This window comes from Aquila chrysaetos, chromosome 5 (genome assembly GCF_900496995.4).
Source record: "Aquila chrysaetos chrysaetos chromosome 5, bAquChr1.4, whole genome shotgun sequence".
NCBI lineage: Eukaryota > Metazoa > Chordata > Aves > Accipitriformes > Accipitridae > Aquila > Aquila chrysaetos.
Genome location: NC_044008.1, coordinates 26,053,565 through 26,081,070, shown reverse-complemented (window position 1 = coordinate 26,081,070; position 27,506 = coordinate 26,053,565). Strand labels below are relative to the sequence as shown.

At 40.5% G+C, this 27,506-nt stretch overlaps 2 protein-coding genes across 11 annotated transcripts; one reads left to right on the top strand and one right to left on the bottom strand.

Annotated features, from left to right (window-relative positions):
* Positions 1–8,976, bottom strand: LOC115341595 (translation initiation factor IF-2-like). Of its 3 annotated transcripts, XR_005932332.1 has the most exons (3): positions 7,345–7,676; positions 3,964–4,053; positions 1–2,169 (listed from the first exon to the last, which is right to left on the bottom strand). XR_005932332.1 is itself a non-coding variant. In XM_030014868.1 (2 exons), exons 1-2 carry the CDS (start codon positions 8,922–8,924, stop codon positions 2,034–2,036), a joined length of 576 nt encoding a protein of 191 aa, XP_029870728.1. In that variant the 5' UTR covers positions 8,925–8,976; the 3' UTR covers positions 1–2,033. The 3 variants fall into 3 exon arrangements, 1 of the variants encoding a protein (XP_029870728.1); XR_003923449.2 differs by lacking the exon at positions 7,345–7,676 and having other exon boundaries at positions 3,964–5,599; XM_030014868.1 differs by lacking the exons at positions 3,964–4,053; positions 7,345–7,676 and adding an exon at positions 8,485–8,976.
* ING3 (inhibitor of growth family member 3) lies at positions 7,836–27,469 on the top strand. 8 transcript variants are annotated; one of them, XR_005932331.1, is made up of 14 exons: positions 7,836–8,009; positions 8,199–8,270; positions 12,623–12,723; positions 14,102–14,167; positions 15,375–15,471; positions 17,612–17,683; positions 17,988–18,107; positions 19,262–19,419; positions 19,789–19,979; positions 21,138–21,330; positions 22,273–22,311; positions 22,967–23,028; positions 25,651–25,711; positions 27,341–27,469. XR_005932331.1 is itself a non-coding variant. In XM_030014865.2 (14 exons), exons 4-14 carry the CDS (start codon positions 12,628–12,630, stop codon positions 27,444–27,446), a joined length of 1,200 nt encoding a protein of 399 aa, XP_029870725.2. In that variant the 5' UTR covers positions 7,873–8,009; positions 8,199–8,270; positions 12,221–12,440; positions 12,623–12,627; the 3' UTR covers positions 27,447–27,469. The 8 variants fall into 8 exon arrangements, 7 of the variants coding, with proteins under 7 accessions (XP_029870723.2, XP_040979233.1, XP_029870722.1 ...); XM_030014865.2 differs by lacking the exon at positions 25,651–25,711 and adding an exon at positions 12,221–12,440 and having other exon boundaries at positions 7,873–8,009; XM_030014864.2 differs by lacking the exon at positions 25,651–25,711 and adding an exon at positions 12,337–12,440 and having other exon boundaries at positions 7,887–8,009.
* The last annotated feature ends 37 nt before the right edge of the window (positions 27,470–27,506 follow it).

The window sequence follows — 27,506 nt, the reverse complement described above, 5'->3', positions numbered from 1 at the left end:
GAGAATGTAACTAAGTGGAATACAGGATTTCTCATTAACGGGGAAAAAATATTTACTTTTTGTTTTCAAATTGAATTGGGGTAAAAAATGCAGTAATTTTATTACTTTCCTTATAAATTATTGACGGTTAATAAACAATAAGGAGGTTTTTTTCTTAACAAAAATGTTCCCCTGCCCCTGTACAACTCCCCTTAGAGTTGCTGACATGCTGTAAATTGAACTTGTGACCTCTCACGAAGTAGCTCTCTTTTCTGGTAAAGCCTTTAATTCTTATAACTTCTGTGATACCGACAAATTTAATGGGCAAAACATATGCAAATATAAAAGACCAGACAGCTCTGCAACCAACATGTGTGAAAATGAGAGCTGGAAAATCTCTCAATTAGAACCTCTTCACTAAAATTAACTCTTTTGTGAGTGAGGTCTCCTCCTCATGGTAGAAAAGCTGCTTTTGAAGTGGCATTCCTAGCACTTGCTACGCCGGAAATACGCTGTTCATTGCAATTAATGCCAACTAATATTATGCCAGTTAAGTCCAAAGCGACTATGAAACTCTCTTCATATTTTGTGGAAGTACAATACTGATGTAAGGTGGATGTCTAGGAGGCAAACTCTCCACGTGCACTAAAATAAAATAATATTGCACACTTAAAATTTAGATTTCTTTTTTGGAAAGTATTGGCCTTGAAATACAGGAGAATTGTGGACATGTCTGAAAACTAGAAACAAGATCAGTCCTTCTAAAATGGACTGCAGTGGCACTTACTGCCTGTTCTGTTTTAGCAATGGAATTTCAAATAACCTTGGGCATGCTTACATTAAGGATTTTTGCATTTATGCAAACATTAGGTAATTTGTTACGTCATTATGGTATGTGCTGATTGCAAACCGTTAGAGGTCATCTAAAAATACGGTAAGGTTACTCCACCAATGCACGAGATGAAAAACATAGCAGGTATTAACTTAGCCTGTGGCCACATTTTATTCTTTATTTCTGTAGTAACTAACATGACAGGGTGCACCACATGTGGGACCATGAATTTGCATTTCAGAACAAAAATTATAAACAATAATAACCTTAAAGTAAGCTGATGCAAGTCGGTAGGGAATAACATTAGTTTATTTGTAAGCTAAGGAGGTATATTTTTAATTGTGTTACAAATTTGACCAAGGGTATATAAAATAGGTATGTTTAGATCTTTTGAAATATTTGTAAAAGTTAAAAACATCACACAAGAAAATGTCAATAGGACAGTTGGAGAAGAGCTTATGTGCTCTCCAAATTGCCTGCATTTTCATCAATTGTATACATCTCTAATAAAATAATTTTTATGTAAATTAGCTTCCCCAGAAAGATCACTTGATTATATCTTTGGATCATAACAGCTACAATGTGATCACCATCTCCAATACATCCAGCAGTAAAATCTCAAGAAAGTCAGTTGTTCTTCCCTTTTTTCCCCAAGTTTTGCCTAATATTATCACAGCAAAGAGGCAGACCTGTGTCTTGTACTAAATTCCAGCAGATCTTCTCTCCCTTCATAAGAAGTGACAGTACTTGCATTCTATCACAAGGATTTGTCCTTTCCTGCAGCTCCTCTGAGTCTAAACTCTGGATTCTCGGGTGCCGTAATCTCTGCACAGCTTTTGCTTAATGATCGTGAAGGAGAAGGTGATTTCTGGGTTATCCTCACATATCTGACAGTGTATGCCCTGTAGCAGTGAAGATTCATGCCCGACCTCGAAGTCTGCATCCTCTCCTGTGGCAGCTGTGCTCCTTCAGTCAATCATAATGTCACTATTTTGGCAAATTTCTCAGAGTATTTCCTTCCCCTGCTGCTGCTTTCAGCTTCTTTGAATTTGCTCCAGGGACAAAGGAGGCTACAAGGGCATGAATTTGGGTGGAGGGTAATACAACTGCATTGTCATCTCCTAACTTAGAGCTTTTTTTTCTTTTTTTTTTTACCTGCTCCATCTGCAGACCTCAACTCTCAGAGGACACATCTTCTGAGCAGCACAGGGGATAGATGGTGTCATATCCCACATTCTTTTGTGCCACTGATGTTGTAGCAGCCATTTATAGCATTTCTTGCTGGAAAGCTAGCAGATATGGACCTCTTCCAGGCACAAGAATGTGCTGACCTCATGGAAAATAGCATGATTGTAAATCTGGCAATTATAAAAAGGCAAGAAATATCTTTTATTACAGATAATCAGCTAAAGGCATTTGAAATAAACTTTTAGTAGGAGTGTTTAAATAATCATTAAAATAATTATTTGCAAACTTTATTCCCATGCATGCCGTGTGACCCAGCATTCAGGATTTTAAGAAAATCAAGTGAACAAAATCAGACAGTCCGTGAGCAGCAAAACTGCCTAAGTCGGCTCCTTGTGCATTTGTGGCTTACAACAGTGCCTAATAAGTTATGTTCACCAACTGAAGCATTTTCCATGGTTGGGGAACTTATTGCTCCCATCTGTGGATTTTCTTGAGTCTAATAGGTGACAGGTTCATACTGCAACCTTTTCCTCAGTGAAAGGAAGAAAACCCAAAACTATTAGGGACAACACAGCACTTAAGGAGTACACAATTCATCTCTAAAATAACAACTTTTCTTTCAGACAAGTTGAAATTAGTCAATTAATGCAATAGAGACAGGGCAGAGTGAAAGGACAGATAAAGAAGTGTGCACACATATGGTTTGCTCATATAAGCTTTATTTCCTTAGGAAGCCAGGATAAAACATTTCAGTGATTAATATATAAACAGCAATTGCTCATATCCTGCAGACTTTCAGGAAATAACTGAAATCTGCAAGTAAATTTAACTGAGTCTGTAGCAGATAAAATTAACTAAAAGATGAAGATGTAATTGCCCGAGTCTGTACACAAAGTCAAGCTGAAAAATAAATGGCAGTTCCATTTTCCTGTTGACTGTTAAAGCAAATTAATTATCTGGGGTCATGGATTTGTTTCCAGAAATAAGAACGTGAATCCAAGAATTTGAAAGAGTTTGTAATAAGTAGAAAAGGAAAGTGATTTCTCAGATAGATTACCATCCAGCCACAGTACTTCTGGGCCAAACTTGCCCTTTTGAGGATCATTTCATGGAAGTGTGAAGTTTCTGCATAGTGCTGCACTAGACAAGGGTAACATTATGTATTTGATAGTCTCACTCAGCATTTTCCTAGGATCTGGCTTTGGATGGAGTTTCCCATTACATAAAGTTGATTGCCCAGAACAAATACGATCATGCTGTAACCCTTACATGGTGCTCAGTCTCAAGACAATTTAGTTATTTAACTAATGTCCTCCAATAGCCATGGTGTGTAGTACAGCAGGAATGATAGTTATTTCCTGCAGAGGGAGAATGAGGCTGCGGGTGATGCCCCTGCAGCAGCAGAAGGGGTGGAATATGCGAGATGGTAGGGTCCATGGCAGCTGGGAGGGACAGCTGGACTGTGAGACTGGGAGACTGGAAAGAATGGAAAAACAGCAGCAAGAGCAGAAAAATAGCAGGCAACAAACAGGAAGTGAGGAGGAGTTATAATAAAATAGTTGAAAGCTTGTGAGGAGACCAGCAGGCCTGATGCTGACACTGGCAGACAAAACTGCTAGGAATGCTGCGATCGACAACACATGCTCGCAGCAGCGTACCGTGGTGAATGGATTCTGGCCCACCAGACAGGACTGCCGTAGTGCAGCAGTGACAGGTGCCAAAGAAAAGCAAAATGCTCATTTCTAGTAGTTTGAGAGCCATCCAGGCATGTAGTTGTACGTAGGCTCTGTTGCACCACTGCCTGGTGCTGCTTAGCTGTCACTGTGTCTTAAAAGTTCTTCTGTGAGGGCAGGCTAGCCCTCAGTAACAGACAGGTTTTGCTTTCTGCACTCCATACGTCACCAATCTTTGTGTGCAATGGGCAGTGAGGCTCCCTTATGAGAAATCGAAGCACAGGAACCTACCAGCAGTAGCTGACACCTGGAGCATCAATCTAGGGATGGGCTAGGTAGGTAATTCCTGATTTTTTCAAATCAAGGCATTAGAAACCTGTCCTTGAAAACAAGGAAACAAAACATAAGGACTACAGGTCTGGAAACATTGGATTAGACAAGAGTTAAAATCAGAGTACTGAAGAAACTATGCAATAGTGAGAGTCCTAAACAGGTACAGAAAGCCCCTGAAATCGTATAGCTTTGAAGACAGAGTAGATCTGGAAGCAATAAGGAAAGGGAAAGACCAACAGATCCATAGCAGGTGGAATACAAAGATAGAAAGGATGGAGTTAGAGATGTGTCAAACAACCCTACATGTGGGAAGAGATACAAGAAGTTAGAATAATAGAAAAAGGACATTACAGAGATCTGGAATGGGTGAGGACAGAAGAGAGGGAGAAGATTTAAAAGTCTTAACCCCATCTGAGAAGTGTACATCAGAACATAAAACCACGTTTTTAATCAGTTTTTTTCCTGTCAGTTGAAAACTAATGAAACCTATGCAAGCAGTTAGCTTTAGGTAGATCACAGACAACGGTAATATTCTTTTATGCCATCATGCTGTCACAAGTGATGATACATGATTTATGTGAAATATTTGCTGGAGAAATGCCATCAACATTAATAACGTTATATCAACAGGAGAAAACAGCAGCTCCTGTGGCCTCCCTTCCTTTCTCTGTGCTAAGCAGTTCTGTTGCTGTACAATGTTGATTGTAATTCACAAACTGAATTTCTTTTTTACCTTGAGTTCACAGTTGGTGTTTATTTCTTTTTCACTGTATTTGCATCCCAATAAACACAGTCATTAATCCATGTTTCCTTATCAGGAGCTTTTCTAATTAGGCTGTTCTAAAAGTTGAGTTAATCAATACAGTTAATTCTTTATGTTTATACACAACAGGAAGTTTTCCATTGTAAAAATAGTTTCTTTTTTATGGCCTGAGTGGATAATTACTTCTTAAACGTCAGTTTAAAGTCAGTTCCATCAGTATGCCATGATAAGCAGCGCTTATACACACAATCCCACTGAAGTTGGTGTGGCTACTCATTTGACTATACAATATGAATTAACATTGACAGAAATGAAAAATGTGACAGTTTCCCCACCTGCCTAAAAAAAAAAAAGTACTGAAGAAGACTACAGGTAGATAAATAAGTTCCTGTTTGCTTTTCAATAGATACTGAACAAAGTTGAATTGTATTTTCATTTGTATTCTACTACATAATCCCCACGCATCCCCTGCTGTAAAGCACTACAATGAACAATTTTTGAAGCAGGTTCCTATTTATATAAAAGCCTCTTACATGTTCCAATAAACCATGAAACATAAAGGGGGGCACTCAGACCTTGAAGACAGCAGCCAGCCCCACTACTATTTTTCTTTGTCATTCTGTTGGCATGCCTGAGTTTCATTTTCCCTTTCCACTAACACAGACAGTGCACATGCTATTACTAAAGGAAATGATTGAGACGCAGCCCCAAGAGCTGTGTTTCTTGGTTTGCTTGATCTGGGCACCAAAGCACATAGGAAATTCTTCACCGTGAGGCTGGTGAGGCACTGGCACAGGTTGCCCAGAGAGGCTGTGGATGCCCCCCCATCCCTGGAAGCGTTCAGTGCCAGGTTGGATGGGGCTTTGAGCAACCTGGTCTAGGGGAAGGTGTCCCTGCCCATGGCAGGGGGGTTGGAACTAGATGCTTTAAGGTCCCCTCCAACCCAAACCATTCTATAATTCTATGACAATACCCTTGCACAATAGCTCTCAGTGATGATTTTGCTGGCTATTCCCAAGCTTGCAAAGATGGGAATGTGGCAAACTCAGGCATGAAAACTGGAGCATAGGAGAAGGCACAAGGTCCCAATGTCCTGGTTGTCCTAGGATTTTGGTCATGAAGCAAATGGTAAGAACTTATTGTATGACTGTGTTTCAGCTGTGGTTCTAACAGTGCAGTCTTTGTATGGTATTTGTGTACAATATTGTTCTCTTAAACGTCTGCTGCATGAAATCTGCTCCCAAACATGTCTACGATGAAATTTTTTTCTTTAAAAAGCATTAAAGCCACCACTGAGCATAAAAGAAAGTGACCCCGTCGATTCAGATTTCCCTAAATTCACCTAGCTTTTCTCCTAACGAATATAGGATGTCATTACTTTGTGGTGCTTTTGCATGGGCTAAGTTCTCTGGCTGCATCAAACCCTTTCACTTCAATAAAAGTGCAGGCATTTATCTTCCCAGGGAGGGTCAATCTTGTCTTCTGCATAACAAAATGGGTCCAAGCCATTTCTCACAGAAAACTTCAAAAATATTATCATTCCTACACCAGTGTGTCAGAAGTCGTACATTAAAGAGTGATCTGTATGACCAATAATATACAGATTCTTTCACCTAAGGCTAACTGAGCTTAATAACCGTCTGAAAACTGTTCATTGGCATGTATGGAAGTAGTTGATATTTCTTGTTTTGGCAGTACAGACTACATGGCTAATGATGGAGCGAGTATGGAAAGTGACTGCTTTGGCACCGCACTTTTTTTCGCAAGGTTGATAGTTATTGTTATACCTTTGTTTTCCATGCGTAATGACACGGGAATTAAAAAAAAAAAAGATGCTTCGCTATACCTGATCTATTTGAGACATAGCTAACATCAGTCTTCATAAAGGCTACACACAAAATTTATGCTTCACTTCCCAAAATTCAGTCATCCTTAGCTAACTACTCACAATATATGAACTTAAAACATGAGAAAAGAATGCCATTTTCCATTGGTCCTGACACTCAAAAACATCCCACGCAGGTTTTTACTCAGACTTGGCTTAAGCATACACTTTCTTTCCTTGCTTGGATGCATATGGCACAGATGAGAACATGAAAAGGGAGATAAAAGGCACGGCAGAAAGCTAGCCTGTTCTGCTACTGCAATTCTTATGCTCCTGTACCTACACCTGACATCACGCAAGCCCTAAAAATTCCTTCCCCCAGTCAAAAAGCGAATCTGGATAAAACCATCAGTCCATGATTAGAGCAATAAATATTCGACAGTGATAAAACAGTGATGGAATAAACTATTTGGGGGATTGAAACTGCGTGAAAAGCCTCAGCCCCAAACATTTAAAAATAAGTTAAGTAAGAAGTGCTGTAACTGGATGGCAATCACTCCTATCTTCTAATTATTGTTTTCTACTCCGAGCAGCAGTTCTAAAGCCCACAGAAGCTGGTGCTCTGGTTTGCCTGTAACGTTACTGATGCATGCCGAACAGAGCAGCTTGTTTCACCTCGGGTCACTCGTGAGAAGACAGAGGAATTAGAGTGATTTCATTAGTTTTGTCATTTCTTGTGCTTTTTACGCACCATTACCAGCTGGCGAGCATTTAAAATAACGGACAAGCAAGCAAAAGCATGAAGTCTGATCAAGTATGCGCAAGTTTTTTTCCCCTTCTCTTCGCCAGTCTTGCCCTCGGCCGCCGGGGTCCCTCACAAGGGCCGGGAGCCGCACGTCCGAACTTCGCCTGGCACACCGGGGCGGCGGGGGACAGGGGGCTGCGACCGGGCTCCCGCACAAAAACCGCACGGATCCCGCGAGGCGGGCGGGCCTCCAGGAGCAGGGACCGGCCGAACCGGGGAGGAGCGGCGGGACAGGGCAGAGCCGAGCCCAGCCGAGCCGAGCCGAGCCGACGCCTCAGCCCGGGCCGCCCCCGCCCCGCGGGGCGGTGCGGCGCGGCCGCCGCAGTGCATGGCGGCACTCGTAGTTTCCCGCCGCCTCCTGCCGCACAGACTACATTTCCCGTGAGGCCGCGCGGGAGAGCGCCAGCCGCGGCGCGCGTCAGCGGCGCGGGCAGCCAATTGCGGCGCGGCCGGAGCGAGCGCCGTCAGCCGCCAATGTTGTTTTCGCTGAGTCGAGCCGCTGGTGTTGTTGGCGGCGGCGCCATATTGGAAGGGACGAGCCCCCGTTAGCGAGAAGCCCCTTGGCGCTGGCCCGGCCGCCGCCATGCTGTATCTGGAGGACTATCTGGAGAGTGAGTGTGTGCGGGACGGGGGTGCCGGGCGGCCGGGCACGGCCGGTGGAGGGGAACCGGGGGGGGAAGCCGCGGCGAAGAGGCGGCGCCCCCCTCCCCCACGGCGGCGAGCGAGCGAGTGGCTGACTGACTGACTTCCTCCCTCCCTCCCTTCTCTCCCCGCTCCCCCGCCCCTCCGTGTGCCCGCAGTGATCGAGCAGCTTCCCATGGATCTGCGCGACAGGTTCACCGAGATGCGCGAGATGGACCTGCAGGTGCAGAGTACGTGAGTCCCGCCCCCTCCGCCTCTGCCCGCCCCCTCCCCGCGCCCCCGCGCCCGCCCCGCCCCGCCCCGCCAGCGGGGGGCGGCCGCGGGCACCGGCTCCACCGCCGCGCCCCGCCGCAGGGCGCCGGCCGGCGGCCCGGGGAGGCGGCAGGGGGAAGGCGGAGGAGGGAAGGAGGGGGCCGAGCGGCGCCGCCGCCGGGGCGCTCCGACCTGGGTGGGCGGCTCCGCTCAGCTCTGCTCCCCGCGCCGCCCCGCGCGCTGGCCCGGGGCGTTGGCGCCCCGGTTCCCCGCCCTGCGCCCCGGCTCTCCGGCAGCGCCGCGGGGCCGGGCGCGTCTCGTCGGCACCGGGCGTCTGGCGTCGTCTCCTGCGGGGCGGCGGGCGCTGGTGCGGCTGCGGGAGGCGGCGCTGCGGAGGCCCGGCGCCGCGCGGGGAGCCGCCGGGACGCAGCGAGGGGCGGGGCGCGCTCGCCTGGCGCCGTGTCAGCCGGCGCCGCCGGGCCGCCCGCCCCGGGCCCCCCCCACCCCCCCGGGCCCCCCAGCGCCCCGGGCCCCCGACCTCCCCGCCCCGGCCGCCGCCCGCCGGCCGGTCTCGGCGCAAGTAGGGTGTCGCAGGGGTTTCGCTCCTGGGCTTGTGCTGCTCCCAAAGGCATTTTCGGTGGCACGTCCCAAACTCTTCAGATTTTTGATCCCTAAGAGCAGTGATGGTGGGTTGGAACGTGAGTTATGTCCCACTCCGTCAGCAGGTAGCGGCATGCTGTCTCTGAAACTTTCCAGCCAGCTCCCCTCATACTAGCGTATGTGACGGTGCTGCTTGGTTAGCCTCTTGTGCCCTAGCAGATGCGCAACCAAAGGCGCGGTCTGCTTCAGGTTCCTTTGTAAACCTATATTTCTGCTTATATCCTGATATAACACCCTGCATTATGCCGTTTTCAGGGAGCGCTGCCTTTTCATCTTTTCTAATGTAGTCTCTCACCTGGGACTTGGGTGTCCCGTAAAACCCAGTTAGGCGTTGCTGTCATTTAACACACAATTAATACGTTCATCTGTAACTGTGATGCAAAGGTCTTTGTTAATGAAGCTTAGTGCACAAAAGATGAATCCTGAATACAGAAGGGTCAAACTATTGTAAAGAAGAATGAGAGAAAGAGCAAGGGTTGAAATAAGAAGTGAATGCCATACAGGAGTACAAAATGCAATGCCGTGGGAGCACAGTTCTTGAAAACAATGGTTTAACCTGTAATACTTTGAAGCACGGTCTCAGGCTTTCCCTTGGACATTTGCATTAGTGGACCCAGCAGGTCTGTTTAACAGGCTTCATCGACACATGTTGAACTGTCTGTAAGAATTTTTTTTTTTTTTTGGCCTAAGTGCTGTCTTGGGTTCAGTTCGTAAAGTTGTGGGAACAGAGCAATGGCTCCTTATGGGAGATGACACCTCTGAAGTAGCTGTCGCTAGGGAGCACCAGGAGAGGGAGTGAGCAGCTCACTGACTTGGGTAGTTCTGAGTAAGTTCACAGATTTTACTTCTGTTCAGTAGGGACGCAAAGAAGCTAGTAGTTTTTCTGAAGTGTTTTTCAGAACTGAGCCAACTAGCACTGCCAAGGTTGCAGTAGTGTCGTTTCCTCTGCTTTAACTGGAAGTGGTGAATAACACTCCATATTGTATTACTGGAAGTAGCAAATAACACTGAATATTGTATACTAAAACCAACCTTAGGCCCAGAGAAAAATTATCTCGGACCTTGGTACTTCCGTAATTCTTGCACAATGAGTGACAAAGCATCCAAAGACATTTATGAAACTTCTGGACTAGCATCTCTTCAACATCAGTTGGCAGACTGCCTGCTGAATGCTACGTGCAAACCTGGAGGTTGTTCTCATGCTGTGACATAGTGACTTACTGTGATGATTCTCTGAAGTACTTGAAAATAGTACTTCGGTGAGCAATGCTGCCCCAGAAACCTACATGAGGTGTAACTCAGAGATAACTGCCCTGCTGTGTTTCAGAGTCAATGTTGACTTTATATTCTGTCCTGTTTGGACCACATGGACTTCTAATGGGTCAGGTGCTGCTGTTTGTTGTTGGAAGAAATAATAAACCAGCTTTACCTACTGTATGTCCTGGTAAGGCTGTGGGAGAAGTGAAGACCATCTGGGTTGTGACTTGACTCTTGACCTTTAGCTGAGCTCCACGTGGAGCATAAAATGTGTTTCTCTATTTAAGTTCAAATCATGGATTATCAGGCCTCCATGGTAAAATGTCAAGCTCTGGAAGAAGGCTTTTCTTCTAATAGAATTTCTGGCAACTCTCTTGGGAAATCTTGTCTAAGAAATTAGTATCTCAGAATATAGTATCACAGTTGGATTGAAAAGGTAGGCAGGGAAGAAAAGGTGAAGGAACTTGAGTGTACCAGAGAAAACTTTTCATATAATTTAATAGATCTGACCTGCATTCCCCTTTGCCATTTCTGCCCTTTCAGGAGAGACCAGGTTTCTGTGGAAGTTTTCCCTTACGCAGTTTCACACAGACTGATATTTGTCCTCAATAAAAAGTAAAGAGGAAAGATTTTTTTTTTTTTCTTTTCATGTCTATGGAGCCATTAGAATAATTATCACGTAGCTGTCTGCACTCTGGGAGCAGGAGATAGAACATTTTGTCTGTTGGCTTTATGGACCAAATTATAGTCTTTTGGTCAAAGAACAAAGCTTTTAGAAGCCTCCACATGAAGTGTGTGCAGCTTGCTTGCTGCTCAGGCTTCTTCATCTTCCCCCTGAATAACAACAGTGCAAGTGGAAAATGCTCATTGTACAGATTCTCCCATCTTTAAACTGTTTTACACCAAAACTGTTTGACTACTTTGTTTGGGTCTAAGTGAAGTTGATGTGACCCTATGTCACAACTGTTCTGCCTTGGGATTAATTGTGCTCTGTCCCATCAGTTGTGGGGTTACTGTTGGTTTTGATGCTGGATGTTCCTAGCATAGGGAAAATCGATGGATGTTTTTGATCATTTAGTGTGAATGATTTTTGGTTATTTATGTGAACAGTTAGTTCTAGTTGTGAATTTTCAGAGTGAGAAAACCTTTGGACTTCATTGGATTTCAAGAGTTAATCATACTTGGGGATTCATGAGTTTCTTGAACTAGTTAATTCACTGGTTTTGGTGTGGGGTTTTTTGTTTGTTTTGCTTTTCTGTTTAGTTTGGGGGTTTGGGGGGTTTTGTTTGTTTGTTTGTTTTTGTAAGAGTTGATGGCCATCATGTGATCCAGTTTTAATGGTGGTTTCTGGAAAGTATCTTAAGTGTTTTACATCCAGAGCCTGAAGTCTGCAGGTAGTTGGTGCCTTGTCACGTTTAATTTGAAACTGCTATCTGGACAGTATCGCTGAAAAAATTTTCAGTACTATCGTCTATCCTGAGACTAGCAAGGCTGTCCAAGCTAGTTTGACTAAGGCAGCTGTGTGTTTTTGGAAATATGCAAGCTGTTGCACGCACAAGTGTCCAGCTGTTGAAATAGTAAACTCAGTGCCTTTTTTTTTTTTTTTTTTTTTTTTTTTTTTTTGAAGGAGGCTGGAGGGAAAGGGAAGGGAATCCCTGTTCCTGACTGAATAAACAATGAAACAAAACAACTTGTAGTTGACATTTTCCTTCCTTATGATAGTTAATGTTAGAGAATTGGTGGCTTTATTTTTTCCCTTAGGATATTTCTCAACTTCTTGTAAGTGAGAATCCTGTCCAGATAGTATTTCATCAGTGCATTTACCCCTTAGTGCTACTGTGTGGGGGTGGGGGGAGTGACTTTGTGAGTGCTTTCAATTTGCCCTCACCCTTCCTAGCATATGATGGAGAGGGCCTTGACTTAGACGGTGACTTGACTCTTCAGTTGCTCTACCTTTTTGAGGCACTAATTTTTTCAATTATTTGGTTTTGTATTTGACTGTTTCTCTTAGGAGAACATTTTGTTTCCTGCTCAGTTTGTAACTGGCTAGAATGTTCCAAAGTCAGCAGTCTAGAGCCCTGGGTGAGGAGTTTGGGTCGTGCTTTAAGTCACTACCACTGCTCTTAGGGACAAAAAACCTTTAGAACTTGGAGTCCTGCCTGTCCCATGCTGGAGAGCACAAGAACCCTGATGAGAATCCTACCAGAATGCAATTCTCCTTGGAAATTAAGGTAAATATTTCCCTCCTCTGTCCACTGTCACTTGGTTGTTTTGGTTGTTTTGGTTTTTTTCCTCTCTGATAGTTTGCACCTCAGTCCTGTCGACTTTGTTTAAGAAAAAAATTCTGCCTTATTTCATAATGTTTATGTACATGAGAAGATAACATTTTTCTTAATCTTCTCCTGTGCTACAGATGCAATGGATCAGCTTGAGCAGAGGGTAAATGAATTTTTTATGAACGCAAAGAAAAACAAACCTGAATGGAGAGAAGAACAAATGACATCAATCAAAAAAGTAAGGATATCACAAGAGTGGGTTGCATTTTTCTTTTGCAAATGAAGATAACCTTAGGAAAAAATAGCTTATGATTGATGGAGACTTAAGCATTCAGAACTGTGACTTCCCTTGGGCTTTCACAGAGATGGATAGAACTACCTAGGAGGAGAAAAATGACTGAAAGGTTTCTTTGATCAAGCATTTCTCTCAAGTTTTACCCAGTATTTGCTGGCATTTTAAAAATTATGATCCTGAAATGGTGAGGAAACCAGGTACTAAATTCTGAGCTCAGACTTTTTGTTTCTGCTTGTGTGACACGAAGTTGCATGTTAATTGGCTTTCTTTTAGAGGATGTTTTTCAAGCTTAGCTTCAGCATTTCCTGTGATTCTGCCTATGTCCTTGTATGTGTTACACCTATGGTATATGTAGCTTTAGGGAGGGAGGAGTAAGATGGATGTGTTCTGTTTTATCCTTCAACACTCGGGCATTGGTGGTGGTATTGTTAGCAAGGTAGTCCATCATTTTGTCAGGAGAAACTCCTTTGTAGTCTCCTGCACTTGCTACTTCAGCCACTTACTTGTCCAAGGGCTTTTTTTCCTTTAAATACAGAAATCTATTTGTATTAATTAAAAAAGAAGAAGTCAAAGCTCTTACTTTACTGGAGAAAATGAAAAATTTGCTTTTGACTTTAGTTGAACCAAAATTTCAAGTAGTTTTCGCCTAAGCAAGATACTGTTCAGTGGAAATGGAGAATGAAAAGGCACTTAAACCTGTTTAAAACTAGAGTAAAAACATGTGTAAACATACTTTTTAAAATAAAAAAAGTTTTGTCTGTGGTTTTTCGTTAGTTAGAGCAGACTTTAAAATGGGATAGCTTTAGAATACACATACGAGTTATAGAAATGTATTTTAAAATAATTTAAACTATATACATAATTATTTAACTACAGTGCTAGGAAGGCCTCCCCTCACAGTACTGTTTAGCATCATTTTGAAGGGCAGTAGTATCTGCAGTGGTCTTAAAGATCCATACGAAGTAAAAGACATCATCTCATTTTGAGTCCATAACGTTATGCTGTGTAATATAAAATAAATCCAAGACTGTTTCCTTTCTTGTAGCGTTTCTTACAGAAATGTAAATACCACTGTAGGAGGAAGTGTCCACATCTTTCAGTTTGACTTTTTCTAAGGCACAAACGATAAATTGATGTTTAATATCTGTTATATAAAATTCAGCTGATTGTTGTTTACAGTAGAGTTTCACAGTCTTTCTGAAAACCAACTTGAATTTCTCCTTTAAACTTACATTTTGTGCTGGATAACAGTAGCTTAAATTGATGAAAGTAATTCAGGTACTTTCATAATTAAAAAAAAAAAAAAATCTCTTTATAACAGGATTATTATAAGGCCTTGGAAGATGCAGATGAAAAAGTGCAGCTGGCTAATCAAATATATGATTTGGTAAGTGGACAGAAGGCTTGTGGCGAATTACCTAAATTTATGCCCTGAGGAGTTCTAAACATTTTGGTAAGCACAACTGTGCTACCTGTACTGTTATGTCAGCTACATAGAGATATTTTTGCTGGTGAAAGAAATACTGAATATTTTACTGACCTTTGAGAATTTTGTTGCTTTGAGTAGTGTCACTTAAATACAAAACATACAGAAATAATTTTAGAAATCACAAGGTTTTCATGCATGTTGATGTTGTTCTATTTATTTTTTTCTGAAAAGAGACCATGAGCAAGTTACTTTTCCGTATAGCATGTGTTTTTTTAATTTTAGGTATATTTATTTTACATTTTCTCAGAGAATAGAACCTGCAAGTCAGACTGCACTAAAATATAGTAGACTTAAAACAAATATGTCTTGCCTGCTTTAGTTTCACTTCAGTTAACTAAAAGTTAATTCCAAAAGTTGGAACTTACTCTTCTCTTTTGGTTATCTGGTAACTGCAAAAACCTGTTCAATTTTTAATAGTTTAGAATTCTGCTGTATGACTACAGATGAAGAAGGTGTTTGGAACATAGTGTTTCTTTCCATTATATTAAGTTCGGGGGCGTGTGTGTGTTTTTTTGGTAATTTTCAGTACCCAAGAGCATGTCACAGTTTACTCAATGCACAGGAGTCTTTACACTTTCAGTTTAGAGACCCTTTTGCTGAATACTTAAGTTTACTGACGTGTGTAGTGGCATACAAACTGCAATTCAGTAAACTTGCAGTTTCCCCGATGCAGCCCAATTTCTTCTAAAGTGCACGTCAGGTACTGTTCTTTCTCCTCTCCTTTCTATACGTGCACCCACAACACCCCCAAGTCCTCTTAATCTGTTTTCTCAAACAAAATACTTAACGCTGTGTCTTGGAACATAGCCTACAGTAAGGGGAGCGCTTCTAGCTGCTGAGCCAATATGCAGCCTTATTGTGTGCTGGGATTGACTGCGCAGCTTAGGAGCAACAGCGCTATTTTGGTGTTAACTGTAGTATCTCTGCTGAGTTGGGGAAATGTAGGTGACTGAGAAGTTATGCTTCTGCGTGCTTTTATACGTGCTTAGTGCGGCATGGCAGAGAATTGCTGGAAGGGAAATATTTAGCAAGCCTGAGATTAAGTATGTCGATATTCGTGTTCTAGAACTGGATGCTATTTATTGTTGCTTTGTCTCAAAAACAGGTAGACCGTCATTTGAGAAAATTGGACCAGGAACTTGCTAAATTTAAAATGGAACTTGAAGCAGATAATGCTGGAATTACAGAAATACTAGAGAGACGTAAGTATGCATGATTTTCTTCAAGAACTTGACAGATTTTCTGTCAATTTGCAAAATTAAAATATCATACACTTGTTAGTGGCTGGCAGTATTTCCACTTGTTTCAAAATTGTGTTTTAACCCGCATGCTTTTCATCAGTCAGTGATTCTCAAATTTTAGTTTCAACCTCAATTTTTACCAATGAAGTAAAAATACAAGTGAGTAATTAGAGTAATGTTTTTTTCGCACAACTGTTGCACTTGTCAATTGCTACAGTAAGATACAGAATTCTTTAAACCTGTTTTTAATAACTGTAGGTGTTCAGACAAGTACTTCAGCCTAAGCTTGCCACCTACCCAGTTAAAAGTGTACCATTTCTTACTTGAATTGATTGCCACCAAATTGCGGAAGGTCATTATTTTAGTTATAGGTTTGGAATGTCAAGTAAAGTTAGGTACTCAGTGGTTTTCTTTTTTTAAAGGGGAGAGAGTGGGTTGTTTTGTAATGGGGTAGTGAGGGAGAAGCATTTGGGGTAAAAAACCTGCACGCTTAACAAATATAGCAATGCTGGTATTCAGAATGTGAACAAAAATGTAATGTGCCAGCTTTTTGGCCAGCTTGGTGTGGAAGAATTTGGCCTTTCTGTACGCATCGGCATTTAGACATCAAGTTCAAATGTGATTATGATAAATTTCAAAGTTGATTTAACTATCGTGATTATGGAGCTAAGAGGCGGTGACTGTTCTCATACCCAAGGATAGTGAAAAGTAACTTAAATCACTCGAGGAGATTAGAAGTAAATATTCTTTCTTTGAACTTTGTGTGGCTTTGTCATAAAAGCTGGGAGGTTTTGGATTTTTTACTTGTAATTGCTATTACAGATAACAGGCACAAAAACAAACCTGCAAAGTAAGTGCTTTTAATGAACTAGGAACTACAGAAAAGGACTAGTTTATCTTAGTTGGTATCTCAGCTGCAGTTTTAAGATGTGATACTACCTTCAGTTGAGGTATGTGTTTGGCGAGGTGAGGTAGGTAGATGGGTGGAATTTCAAGAACTCAAAATAGAAATGTACAAGACTGCACCTTGCACACTTAAGGTATTTATTTTATTTTTTAATAAAGTGAAAAGTAGAAGCCACTTAATATTTTTACCTTTCAGAGTAAATACATATTGTTGAGGTTCCGCCAGAGGGCAGCCTTTGGACTAGTACATAGCATGATTAATGTTAGCTCGGCCGAAATATCTCCTTATGCTTTGAACCTCATCTAGAATAATTTTCTTTAAACTTTTGTAATACACTCATGCACTTTTTGAAAGCACTGAAAAACAAAGAGGTAAAGAAACGTTGAAGCTACAGATTTTGCAAAATGAATGTGAATTACTTTCTTGGATTGTATAAACGTAAGTTGGTAGGTATTGCAGCTAGTTCAAAATCTTTTTGCCGAAGATTGATACATAAACTGTTGTATATTGTTCTAATGGAAATTTATGGTCAAAGTCTCTCCTATGCTGCGATCGTTTAGCCTCATATTACAAGAAATGTTATTCTTAGACATAGACTTGCATTTGTGCCTCTCCTGCCTTTTTTCTTTTTTTTTTTTTTCCCCCCTTTGGATTGTTGCTCTGTATTTTGAATGTTAAGAAAATTTAGATAATGATCTGAAGCCCTTCCTGTTGAATGTTAGATCATCTTGAAAGGCCTTGCCTAGTGCTTGTGTGTTTTGACTCAGTGTGACAAGATGCCTTGCTAACACAGTTTACCTGGTACAATCTTCTTTTCAATTCATATTGTTGTAGATTGTCAGTACTTTTGGTACAGCATTCTCCAAACGTCACCGGCTTGTGTGCAACTCATTTGAATAAGTGGCATGTTGACCGCAATGTTGTTGTTTGTTCTCCTTATTGGCCTTGATTTTAACTTCTTAATTTTGACAGTTGAACAGCAGCAGTCACCAGTTTTTATTTTAAAACTGTTCTTCTCAGCAGCTCCTGGTTGTAGTACAGGAAGGGTTTCAACTCTACCAAAATCCTTCTGATTAAAATAAATATAACTGCATAGTGATTTGGTTAATATTATAAAGATTCATGTAGTATCTAAAAATCAAAACCATGGCAATGATGACTGAAATTTTCCTATCCTTTTTACCTCCCTCTTAGGGTCTCTGGAGCTGGATACACCATCACAGCCTGTGAATAACCACCACGCCCATTCTCACACTCCAGTAGAGAGTAAGTCTTTGAGACTTAAGAACACATCCACGTTTTATGTTTCCGTATTTTTTGTTGAGTAGTATTAGAAAAAAAAAAAGTTCAGAACTTTCTTCTTTTTTCTCCAAACATTGGTGGCGGGGGGGTGGGGGGAAAGGCGTAATGCAGTGATAATAATATCTATTCAGAAGAAGTGCAAGAATGAAACAATAAGATTTTGCTGGTGGGAATGAGTCGAAAGTGCTGTTTTATTATCTCCAGTTATAGTTTGACTTTCATGCTGAAAAGGTTTTACATTTAAGTTCCCTCCATTTGTTTCATTTAGAAAGGAAACACAATCCATCTTCTCACCATAGTACAACAGATCATGTTCCTGAAAAGAAGTTTAAATCTGAAGCTCTTCTGTCTACCCTGACTTCAGATGCTTCTAAAGAAAATACACCAGGTAATCTTCATTGTCTTGCATTTTATTGCTTTTTTAATTGGAAGAAGAGAAACCCAATTATATTTGTGAGTTACTGTCTTTTGAAATCAGAGGCTCATACCCTTTCCACTGGGATTTTCAATCATTTGAAACATGGGAAATCACAGGCATTGTTACTCATCTGTGTTGTCCATGAAGCGCATCAGTTTTGTTGTCATTTAACAGCTGCATGTTGACTGTTTCTTGTTATTTACACTGCTTGGAAGAAGGTAACAGTAGTTTCATTCAGCCAGTAGTAGAAATATAAGAGATCAATGCATTATTACTTTGGGGAAAAGAAACGCATGCAACAATTTCCAAAGTAAGGGAGAAGAATTTTCACAGTTTTTTTTAAGGGTTGGTCTGACGTGGCATTCGACTACGATAAAATTCTTGCATGTGTTGTCTCTTTCAAAAGAGGTGAGAAGTCTTTTTGAGTAGTGAATAAAAAAAACCCACCACAACCTTCTGCCCATTTTCAAAATTAGTGTGTTTCATAGTTTCTTTTCTGAAAATAAAAGATTGTGAGAGGTTATAGTAAGTCAACTACCTTATGTTTTGGAATTTAGTGCTGTTTATCAGTTTTAAGTAGTCTCCCTCATATCCATTTTACTTTTGTTTTGAAGGAACTTCACATGAGATGGCAAATAAAATTAAGTTTTGAGCAGCTGTCAGTCTGTAGATGGCCATGGAAATCTGCGTTGCATTAAAACTGTGATTGATGGTTTTTAGAGTTAAGATTTTTAAAAGTTTTACTTCAGAAGCAATATAGGTGTACAGTCACATTCCTACTCTCTTCCTGATGGTTACAGTAGTCAGCATTATTTCAGTGGAGATTGGGTCTATATAGACATAGCAGCTGCATCTGTTCTTTGATAGTTGAATATGATAGTGAGGACTGTCTTTCTAAAAGGACTCCTTGCACATGAGGATAGGTGGGGAACAAACTTCTTTTTTTTCATAAGCCAATACTGGCTGTGTCAAATGACTTTTTAAACTTTTTTCCAAATGATCAGACTGCTCTGATGCATAAACGGAGTTCCTACTTTTTCACTGGTTGTCATATATAATTCTTCTTAAAATGCAAAGGAATTTAGTTTCATTTTGAATTTCATAAATGTGTTCTGTTCATCAAGGGTGTCGAAACAATAATTCATCATCCTCTTCAAACAATGCATACAATACAAACTCTTCTCAACCATTGGCATCATATAACCTGGGCTCATTATCTTCAGGATCCGGGGCCGGTGCAATTACCATGGCAGCAGCTCAAGCAGTGCAAGCCACAGCGCAGGTAGTGTCAAAACGTTCTTGTCATTCTGCCATCCGCTATTGATAAGAAGAAAGACTAATGATTTTTTTTTTATTTTTTCTGAATTCCCGTGATCACTTTCAGCTGATGTGATTCAGTTCTCATACTATCATTTTTGTTTATATGCTAGTTTCATCCTGTAAAACTTGCATAAAGGGACAGCTTGTTTTCTAGCTTTTCCTGTGGGATATTTTTACACCTTTTTACATCTCGCTATACATCATTTTGTTATACAGGGTGACTAATGAACCTGTGCAAGTGTATGTGCAAATAATTAGCAGTTAGCAGCCTAGTATGTCTTCTGTAAGAGCTCTACTGTGTAATCTGATACAATGTCAGTATTCCTTTTAGATGAAGGAAGGAAGACGAACATCCAGTCTGAAAGCCAGCTATGAAGCGTTTAAGAACAATGATTTTCAGCTTGGAAGAGAATTTTCTTTATCCAGAGATTCGACTGGATATTCATCATCAGCTCTGGCATCTACATTAACACAGACATTAAGTTCATCAACCACAGATTCACGAAGTGGCAGAAAAAGCAAGTAGGTTTTCTTACTTGTTGACTGCAATTATAGCTTTTAAGACAGCTAAGCTTTCTTTTAAAAGTCATGGGCCATATTAGAAATACTTAATATTGGGGAGCAATCGGCAGAAGGTAGTTACTGCCTGCTGGCCTTTTTTTGTTCAGGGCTTTCTTCTTTTGCCCTCTCACTTTTAAGCAAACTCATTCCAAGGTTTTAACTAAATGTCCTGATTTGCTTTTCCATTTGTGATATGGTCTAGTTTCTTCCCTCATTTTTCTGTGTTCTGGAGAGAAGATTTGGCCTAACGGAAAATGTTGGGAATTACCATGCAATGGTTTGTAGATGGTTTTAAAATAATCTGGAGATCTGCTTCATGCCACTTCACAAATAATCACAATGCTTTCTGATGGCTGCCCATCTAGGGCAGGAAACAGAATGAATTTTATTTCTGATTAAAATGAAGTTTAAAAACATTTTAAACAACACGGTGTCACAACACATTGTGACAACAATCACAGGTTGTACTTGAAAGAGTTTGTCTCAAAATGCCCATCCTTTTAAACTGACTTTGAGTTTTTTTCTTCATACAAATTTGTGTGTATTCACAGCTCAGTTAATAATTTTGTCTTAGAAGCATTTTTCATCTATGGATATCTTGGGTGTCAGATCTGACCTATAAGCAAAAGCGTAGAATTTGTATTCTGGCACTGTTCCTATGGAGTGATTGGTGATGCTTGAGTGGAGATTAACATAGAATCAGTCATCTTCAAAACAGTAATCTATTGAACATTACATATGATATTATTTATATGTAAATTCCTGTTTTATTGGTAACATAATTTTTATGGGAACTTGACGCCAGGGCTGTTGATGGAAAATTTTGTGAAGGAAAACATTCATTAAAGCCATTTGGCAGTTTAAAGCTGTTAAATTCCATTGATTAGAATAGTGTCTTGTACTTGTAAGGTGGTATGACTTGTTTCCTTCTCCAAAGAGCATTCGGTGTGTCCATTTCAGTTCTTGCAATTGTTGAATGAAATCTGTTAGAAAATGATGCTTTGGTATTTACATACTGCAGTATTTCAGAGCCAACAAAGTACTTGTTCAGTGATTCTTTCACTTGGCAGGAAATGAATTTAAATTATGCATGCTATTTTTGTCTTCCCTCCCACCCAGAAACAACAACAAATCCTCAAGTCAGCAGTCCTCATCATCTTCCTCGTCTTCCTCTCTATCATCATGTTCTTCTTCATCTGCACTGGCACAAGAACTGTCTCAGCAAACAGCAGTAATACCAGAGTCTGATTCTAATAGCCAGGTTGACTGGACCTATGATCCAAATGAGCCACGTTACTGCATTTGTAATCAGGTAAGGATGGCTTCCAACCTGAAATACAACTACACCTGCTATTTTGCTGTAGTTGAAATTCCTTCTCTGATAGCTAATTTAAAAACATTCTATTTGCAGTCTTGAAATTCTGATCTGTTTTTATTTACTTACTGGTGATACTAATAATGAACTCAACTGTTGAAGCTGAAAACAAGCACATTTTCCAGTGATGTGACATACCTGGAGAGTTTTAAATCTTTTAGTGAAGACTTCAGGAATAATTAAATTAGAAATTGAACAGGTTCACAGTGAATTTAGTTAAAATTTTAAGTTAGTAAGGAATTTGCCTGGTCTTTTCTACTTTCCTTGGGAAAAAAAAAAAAAAACCAAAACCCAAAAACCCCCACAAACAAACAAAAAAAAACCCCAGCAACCAAACAAAAAACTAGTTTTATGAAGGCTGTTGGGAATCTTGAGAGAGTGAATGACAACATGAGAAACGTTTATTTAAAAATGCCTGTTCTTATTTTAAACACTTTTAAGAGTGTCAGCTTTTTTTTTAGAGTTTATAGAATTCTGTAATTCTCTTGAAAGTGTTTGATTGTTTCAAATAAAGTGCTTGAAATTGTCATGTGTGCAAGGGAGATGCCAGACATCGATATAATCTTGAAAACTGGGCTGATAATGTACTGAGCACTGTTGTTTAGACCAAAATGTGATTTGTTCAGGTTTTGAATGCTGACCTTTTTAATCCAACCTGAAATATGCAGAAGTATCTTTTTTTTGCATAAAAAATTTTTGAAAATCAATTTGCTGTGAACATGATGTTCTTTGGGTTGTGTAACAAAAGAAAAATCAAGATATTGTTGCTGCTGTTAATGGAGGAACTCCTCAAAGGAAGAAGGTTGAACTTTGGCCCTTTGAAAATGCTGACTGCTTTTAAATAGTAATATATAATAAGGTTTTTTTCTTATTTACTAGGTGTCGTATGGTGAAATGGTAGGCTGTGATAACCAAGATGTAAGTAACAAAGTTCAAAAGGTTCATGAGAGGCATGTGCATGTAACTGTTGCTTGCAGGAGTTACTTTTCTTTAGAGTTGGTTTTAGAGTAGAGGTTTTTTTAGAGTAATGTGCGTGTGAGTTGAATCATTCTTCAGGAAACTTCTCTTCACCTGTCCCACAGTTCAGGTTCTTTTAGAAGGCTTCCCCCTTTACTGGGAATGTTTGACATCTTTAAAACGCCCTTTATTTCTGGGAACCTTTAGCTGTGTTGCTGCTAATATCAGTTGTCCCCTTCAAATAAAAGGTTTTAAAAGAACAGTTGAATGTAATCGTGTATTTACTGAGATGCTATATTTAAACAGAAGTGAGTGATAAAATTACTGTTGTGTCACTTAGTGTTGTCAAACCAAGTATTTCGAAGCACAACATACTTCTTTTGCTCTGTTATGCGAGTCCATATATGACTCCTAGAATTTTTGTTGCTTTCCTTAGTCTGTTGAGTGTATATTAAGGACTGAAATCTTCCTCTCTCCTCCTTTTGTCCCGTGACTTTGTGTGAAAAGCAGAATCTATGCTTTTTACTCGTGCTTAATTTTCATAGAATTGTATTTGTGATAGGTGTTTTGAAAAAAACCCAAATCCCAAACCCTCTCTTTAACTCTGTTTTTATAGTGCCCTATTGAGTGGTTCCACTATGGATGTGTTGGACTGACAGAAGCACCGAAAGGGAAATGGTACTGTCCACAGTGTACAGCTGCAATGAAGAGAAGAGGCAGTAGACATAAATAAGTTTCTTCAGCTGGAAAACCAATTACATACTAAAGGTTTTGTAGAGGACTTGGGAGGGGGAGGAACCCCCACCACACTTCCTTGCAACCACTTAAGGGTTAACATAGCAGTCATAAGATCTTGAACTATTGATTTTGCTAGTTGTGTTTTATTATTGTAAGTAAATTATTTATGCACATTGATGTGCTACAGATACTATTCCAGTGAGCCTTGGACTGTTCCAGTGGCCAACATATGCAGACATTTGTACTATCAAACCATTTTCTCTAAGCAGTGGGCATTCTACAATTATTCAATCTTCAAAAAATTCCGATAAGTCAAGATTTTAAATGTATGTTTTATATTCAACAGATATATTCTGCTGCATGTACTGTACTCAAGAGCTGTTATGTAACACTATGTATATAAATGGTGCAAAAAGTCAGTGCTTCGGGAAAAAAAAAAGAGACAATGGTTTTTAAAATGCCTTTATAGCTTTGGTTCTTTATGAAACTTAATTCAGCAGGCTGAAGAAAATGGTTCTTGTATACAGCGGGCTGTTGTCCTCTAGGGTACTTGAGTATGTAAAAGCAAAAAAAAAATGCTGTAGAATAAAACAAACTTGTGCCATTAGTCTTTATATGTTTCTGCTCCAGAGAAGGCGCAGGCCATAAGAGGAAAAAAAGGTGTTAAAGTGATGATAAATTTTTATACCAAATGTGTTTATTTTTTTGTGCAAGTAATCCTTTAAATTTGAATTGTATTAGGTGTTAAAATAAAACAACCTCAGCTCCTCAAATTAATGTTTTCTGTACATTTGTCAAAAAAAGGTTTGTCCCTGAAATGGTTTCAGGAGAATATAGCTAAGTTTGCATAAGAAATTGCTACACATGACCCATGTGAAGGATTGTTGCACAGGATGTTTCTCTGGTTGGTGGGTAACTTGTACATATATAGGCAAACACTGAAATACCGTTTGCCTCAGTGCCTCTGTCTCCAGGCGACCAGTAGCACCTGCTTAAATGGGCACGAAAGGTCTGTTTTCCATGTGGTTAAAAAAAAGAAATCCCTACTGTGTCAAGAGATATCCACAGGCAGGGTTGCCTTCCTATTTCCATGGCACAGATGGAAATAGGAAGGGGAGAAGAAAACCATGGTGAGTGTGTCTTGCAGCTGCCATATTCCTGAACAGTGGTTTTCATGTGAAAACCAACACACGGTTCAGGAAAGAAGAAAGAGAGAAATAGTTCGTCGTGCTTGTAGAATCCCTAGAGCAACAGGGAGGATCATGTTAGGAAGCCTAAATGCAGGCACATAAGTGGCTGGAACTGTGAGCTGTACATGTTCTAGTACAGGATCAGAAAACTGATCTTTACATTAGACCCTTGACAAGAATATAATGGAAAGATTTTCTGTGTTTTTGCCCTGACTTGCTTATTTTGGACAGTTTGTAGATTTCCTTTCACTGACAATTTCCTTTTGTTGTTTTTGTATGGCTCTCTCATGCAGCAGCACTGAACAGAAACAAGATTATTACTCCTTTTTGCTCCTTCCTCCTTTCTTCCACTACTAAAAAAATACACTTTCCTGTTGGAATAAAGATTTTACTTTAGCACTGGGTTGCTCTTTGGACTGTCAGGGTGGAGGATCATGGCCTTCACGTGGTAGCTTTCTGAAGCCATGCAGAGGGAGAGAAGAGAGGGAAAGAAGCAGTGTTTCAGTGCATGACTGTGCAAATAGCGTCAAGGAAACAAAAGGAGTTAGGCTCATTAGTAATGGGAGTATGTGCAGAAAATGCAGGCTTTACCTAAACCAAAATGAAACCAGACTTCTGTCACAACATTTATTTAACAATGAAAAAAGTAGGCATTTTAAATCCCTGAACTGGGGAAAAATAGATGTTTAAGAAGGGAAATGTGATTATGGATGATAAATAGACTTTGGTAAAAGAATAGGGTAGAAGTTGGTGAAAATAAACAGTGAAGAGCAGTGTAACTAAGGTTCCATTAAAACTGGAACTGAGCCCACTGCCTATGTATTTCTGTGGAGACCTCAGTCTAAACACTTGAGGACTAGAATATCTGGTTTTAAGTGAGGCTGTGGAGACAATAGAGATAACAAACAATTTGTTCTGTTGGAAACTGGTGCCATGCTATGAATTGAAGTTAAATAAGCAACAGGTAGTCTGGACTCCCCTTGGACTGAATCCCTAAGTCTTTAGGGCTAAGAAGTAAGTCCACTGAGAATTAACACTATATATAGCGAAATCCCTCATTCTGGTGGTAACCATACCTAAGATGGTGCAGAGACTGCGAAGTCAAATAAAAATCCCAATTTTTAGTGTGAGCATTGGTTTGCTGTTTCATTGGATGATAGAATTTTTTTTTTTTCATGGAGGGAGCTAGTTAGAGAACTCACAAGAGGAAAAAACTTAACCTTTGTCCTCGTTAGTACATTAGTATTTTGTGTCAAAGTTCAGAAAATAGAAATGGACAAAAGTGAAAAGTGTGGAAAAAATGCATTACGTAAGTCAAAGATGTAGAACAATAAACCCTGTATGTGCTTTTGTTTTGTTTTCTTCTAAACAGAACGCCTGTGAGAGAAGCTTACGGGTCAGCAGGTGATTACAGTGTAAAAGCCCTGAGTAACGTGAGTAGTTACACGTTGGCAGAGTCCTTGCCTCATGGTCATTGGAGTTCTTGGAAGCTTCACTGAGATAGACAAGGCCAGGTTGATGCAGGCTACATCAAGGCGTTCAGACAGGGTGTCTCATTAAAGTTTCTTTAAAAAACAGTGATGCGCTGGTTGGAGTGGAGGTCCCTTAATGTTATATGGCTATTTGCAAAATAGAATAATAAAGAGTAAAGGAATAAATTGCCAATATTCCCAACATGGAGAGGCTGCTAAAGCAGGACTCTGCTGCTCAACAGACATTAACAGATCAGTTAAGAGGGGTAAATAGTAACGTAATGTTTGCACTTACGTTGGGTTCTCAAAAGTAACAAAAATGGAAAGTGTTAAAAGTAGCAGAAAAATCTCACGATACTGAGTGTCTGATAAAATGGAAGATGTAATTCAACATTTGCTAAAAGAATGTAAATATAAAATAATACATAAAATAATACTTAATTCTCAATTTACCTGCAGCCAGGGCCTCTGAAGTAGCTATTGCTCTGTAGGAAAGTGATTTTGGGAGTTATCTAGGTCATTCTGTGGAAACACCAGCTCATTGCTCAGCAGCAGGTCGGACAAGTGCTAAGAATGACTTAGTAGGAGAGAAAGAATAAAACAGAATACAGTTTTACACTGTGTAAACTGATGGTGCAGTTAGGTCTCAACATAGTGTAAAATTCTGGTTGGCTCTGCTGCAAAAAGGTAGCAAAACTGGGGAAGGCGTCAACAGGAGGATCAAAGTAGTCAAAGCTGTGTGATGACAACACATCTGAGAAGCAGCTGAATTGTCTGGGACTCTTCTGGCTGGGAAAGAGGCGGCTCAGTGAGAATGTAACGGGGATCTGTAAACTCAGGAGTGCTGTGGAAAAGGTGTGGCTTTTGATAGAAGAAGTAGTAGGGAGGTAGCCAGTCCAAAATGAAAAAAGAGCGGCTTTTTTTCACCCGTGGCATGCTTAAATTGTAAAACTGGCCATATAGCTTACATGGATGTAAAAAGTGACTGAGAAACTAATGGAACCAAAGTCCATGGAGGCATAAAATGCAGAAGTAACACATCTGGATCAAAAACTCACTGAAGACTGATCCCTAGAAATTAAGAGTTTGTAACCAGGGAAGTGTTCCTGGATGCCTGTGATGGTCCCACAGCCTGCTGGCATACACCACTGAACACCGTTTGATACAAGACTCTAGGTTAGGTGACCCTTCGGCATTATGCAGTGCAGCTGCTTTTAGTTTCATCTCAGTGCTCCAGCATTTGGGTGAATTTTTAGGATGAGGAGCTATTTGTAGTACCACAAGCTGAGAACCCATGTGCTAAGGACTGTAATAGAATAAAAAGTGGTCTATGCCTTGTAAACTGTGTTGTCTGTTTGCATAGTGAAGAAGTAACATTTTTCTCTCAGCTGTAGGTTTCATTTATTCTAGGTCTGAAATGAAGAAGAAAGAGGAAATACATTTATGTTTCTTGCTCTGAAAACGCGTCTAGGTTGTCTCTCTGAATAGCACAGAGTAATTTGCATTCTTGTCTTCTTTACTGATCAACCGCGCACAGTAAAGATTAGAAATTCTGAGGTTTGTTTTCCCCTTTCTGTTCCCCCTCACCAGGGAGGACTTTCCACTGCAAGCTGGCTTTTCTTGGCAAGTTTTTTCATCTCCCACCTCATCCTGCTGGAATGTCTGGACCGTGCACTTTCTTGTTCAATACAAGTGACAAGTGACAGAAGGAGGACCCAGGTGGCTTTCCCCTTGACAGCGGAGGGTTCGGTTTTGC

Bases quoted from the DNA above. Each gene is read 5' to 3' on its own strand.
- ING3 (XM_041123299.1), top strand. From the start codon at position 7,982: ATGCTGTATCTGGAGGACTATCTGGAGA. The intron at 12,724-14,101 runs GTAAGGATATCA...TCTTTATAACAG, and splicing joins AAATGACATCAATCAAAAAA to GATTATTATAAGGCCTTGGA. The intron at 18,108-19,261 runs GTAATCTTCATT...CTGTTCATCAAG, and splicing joins TTCTAAAGAAAATACACCAG to GGTGTCGAAACAATAATTCA.
- LOC115341595 (XM_030014868.1), bottom strand. From the start codon at position 8,924: ATGCCTTTGGGAGCAGCACAAGCCCAGGAGCGAAACCCCTGCGACACC. The intron at 2,170-8,484 runs GTCGGAGCGCCC...TATAATTGCCAG, and splicing joins GAGCGGAGCCGCCCACCCAG to ATTTACAATCATGCTATTTT.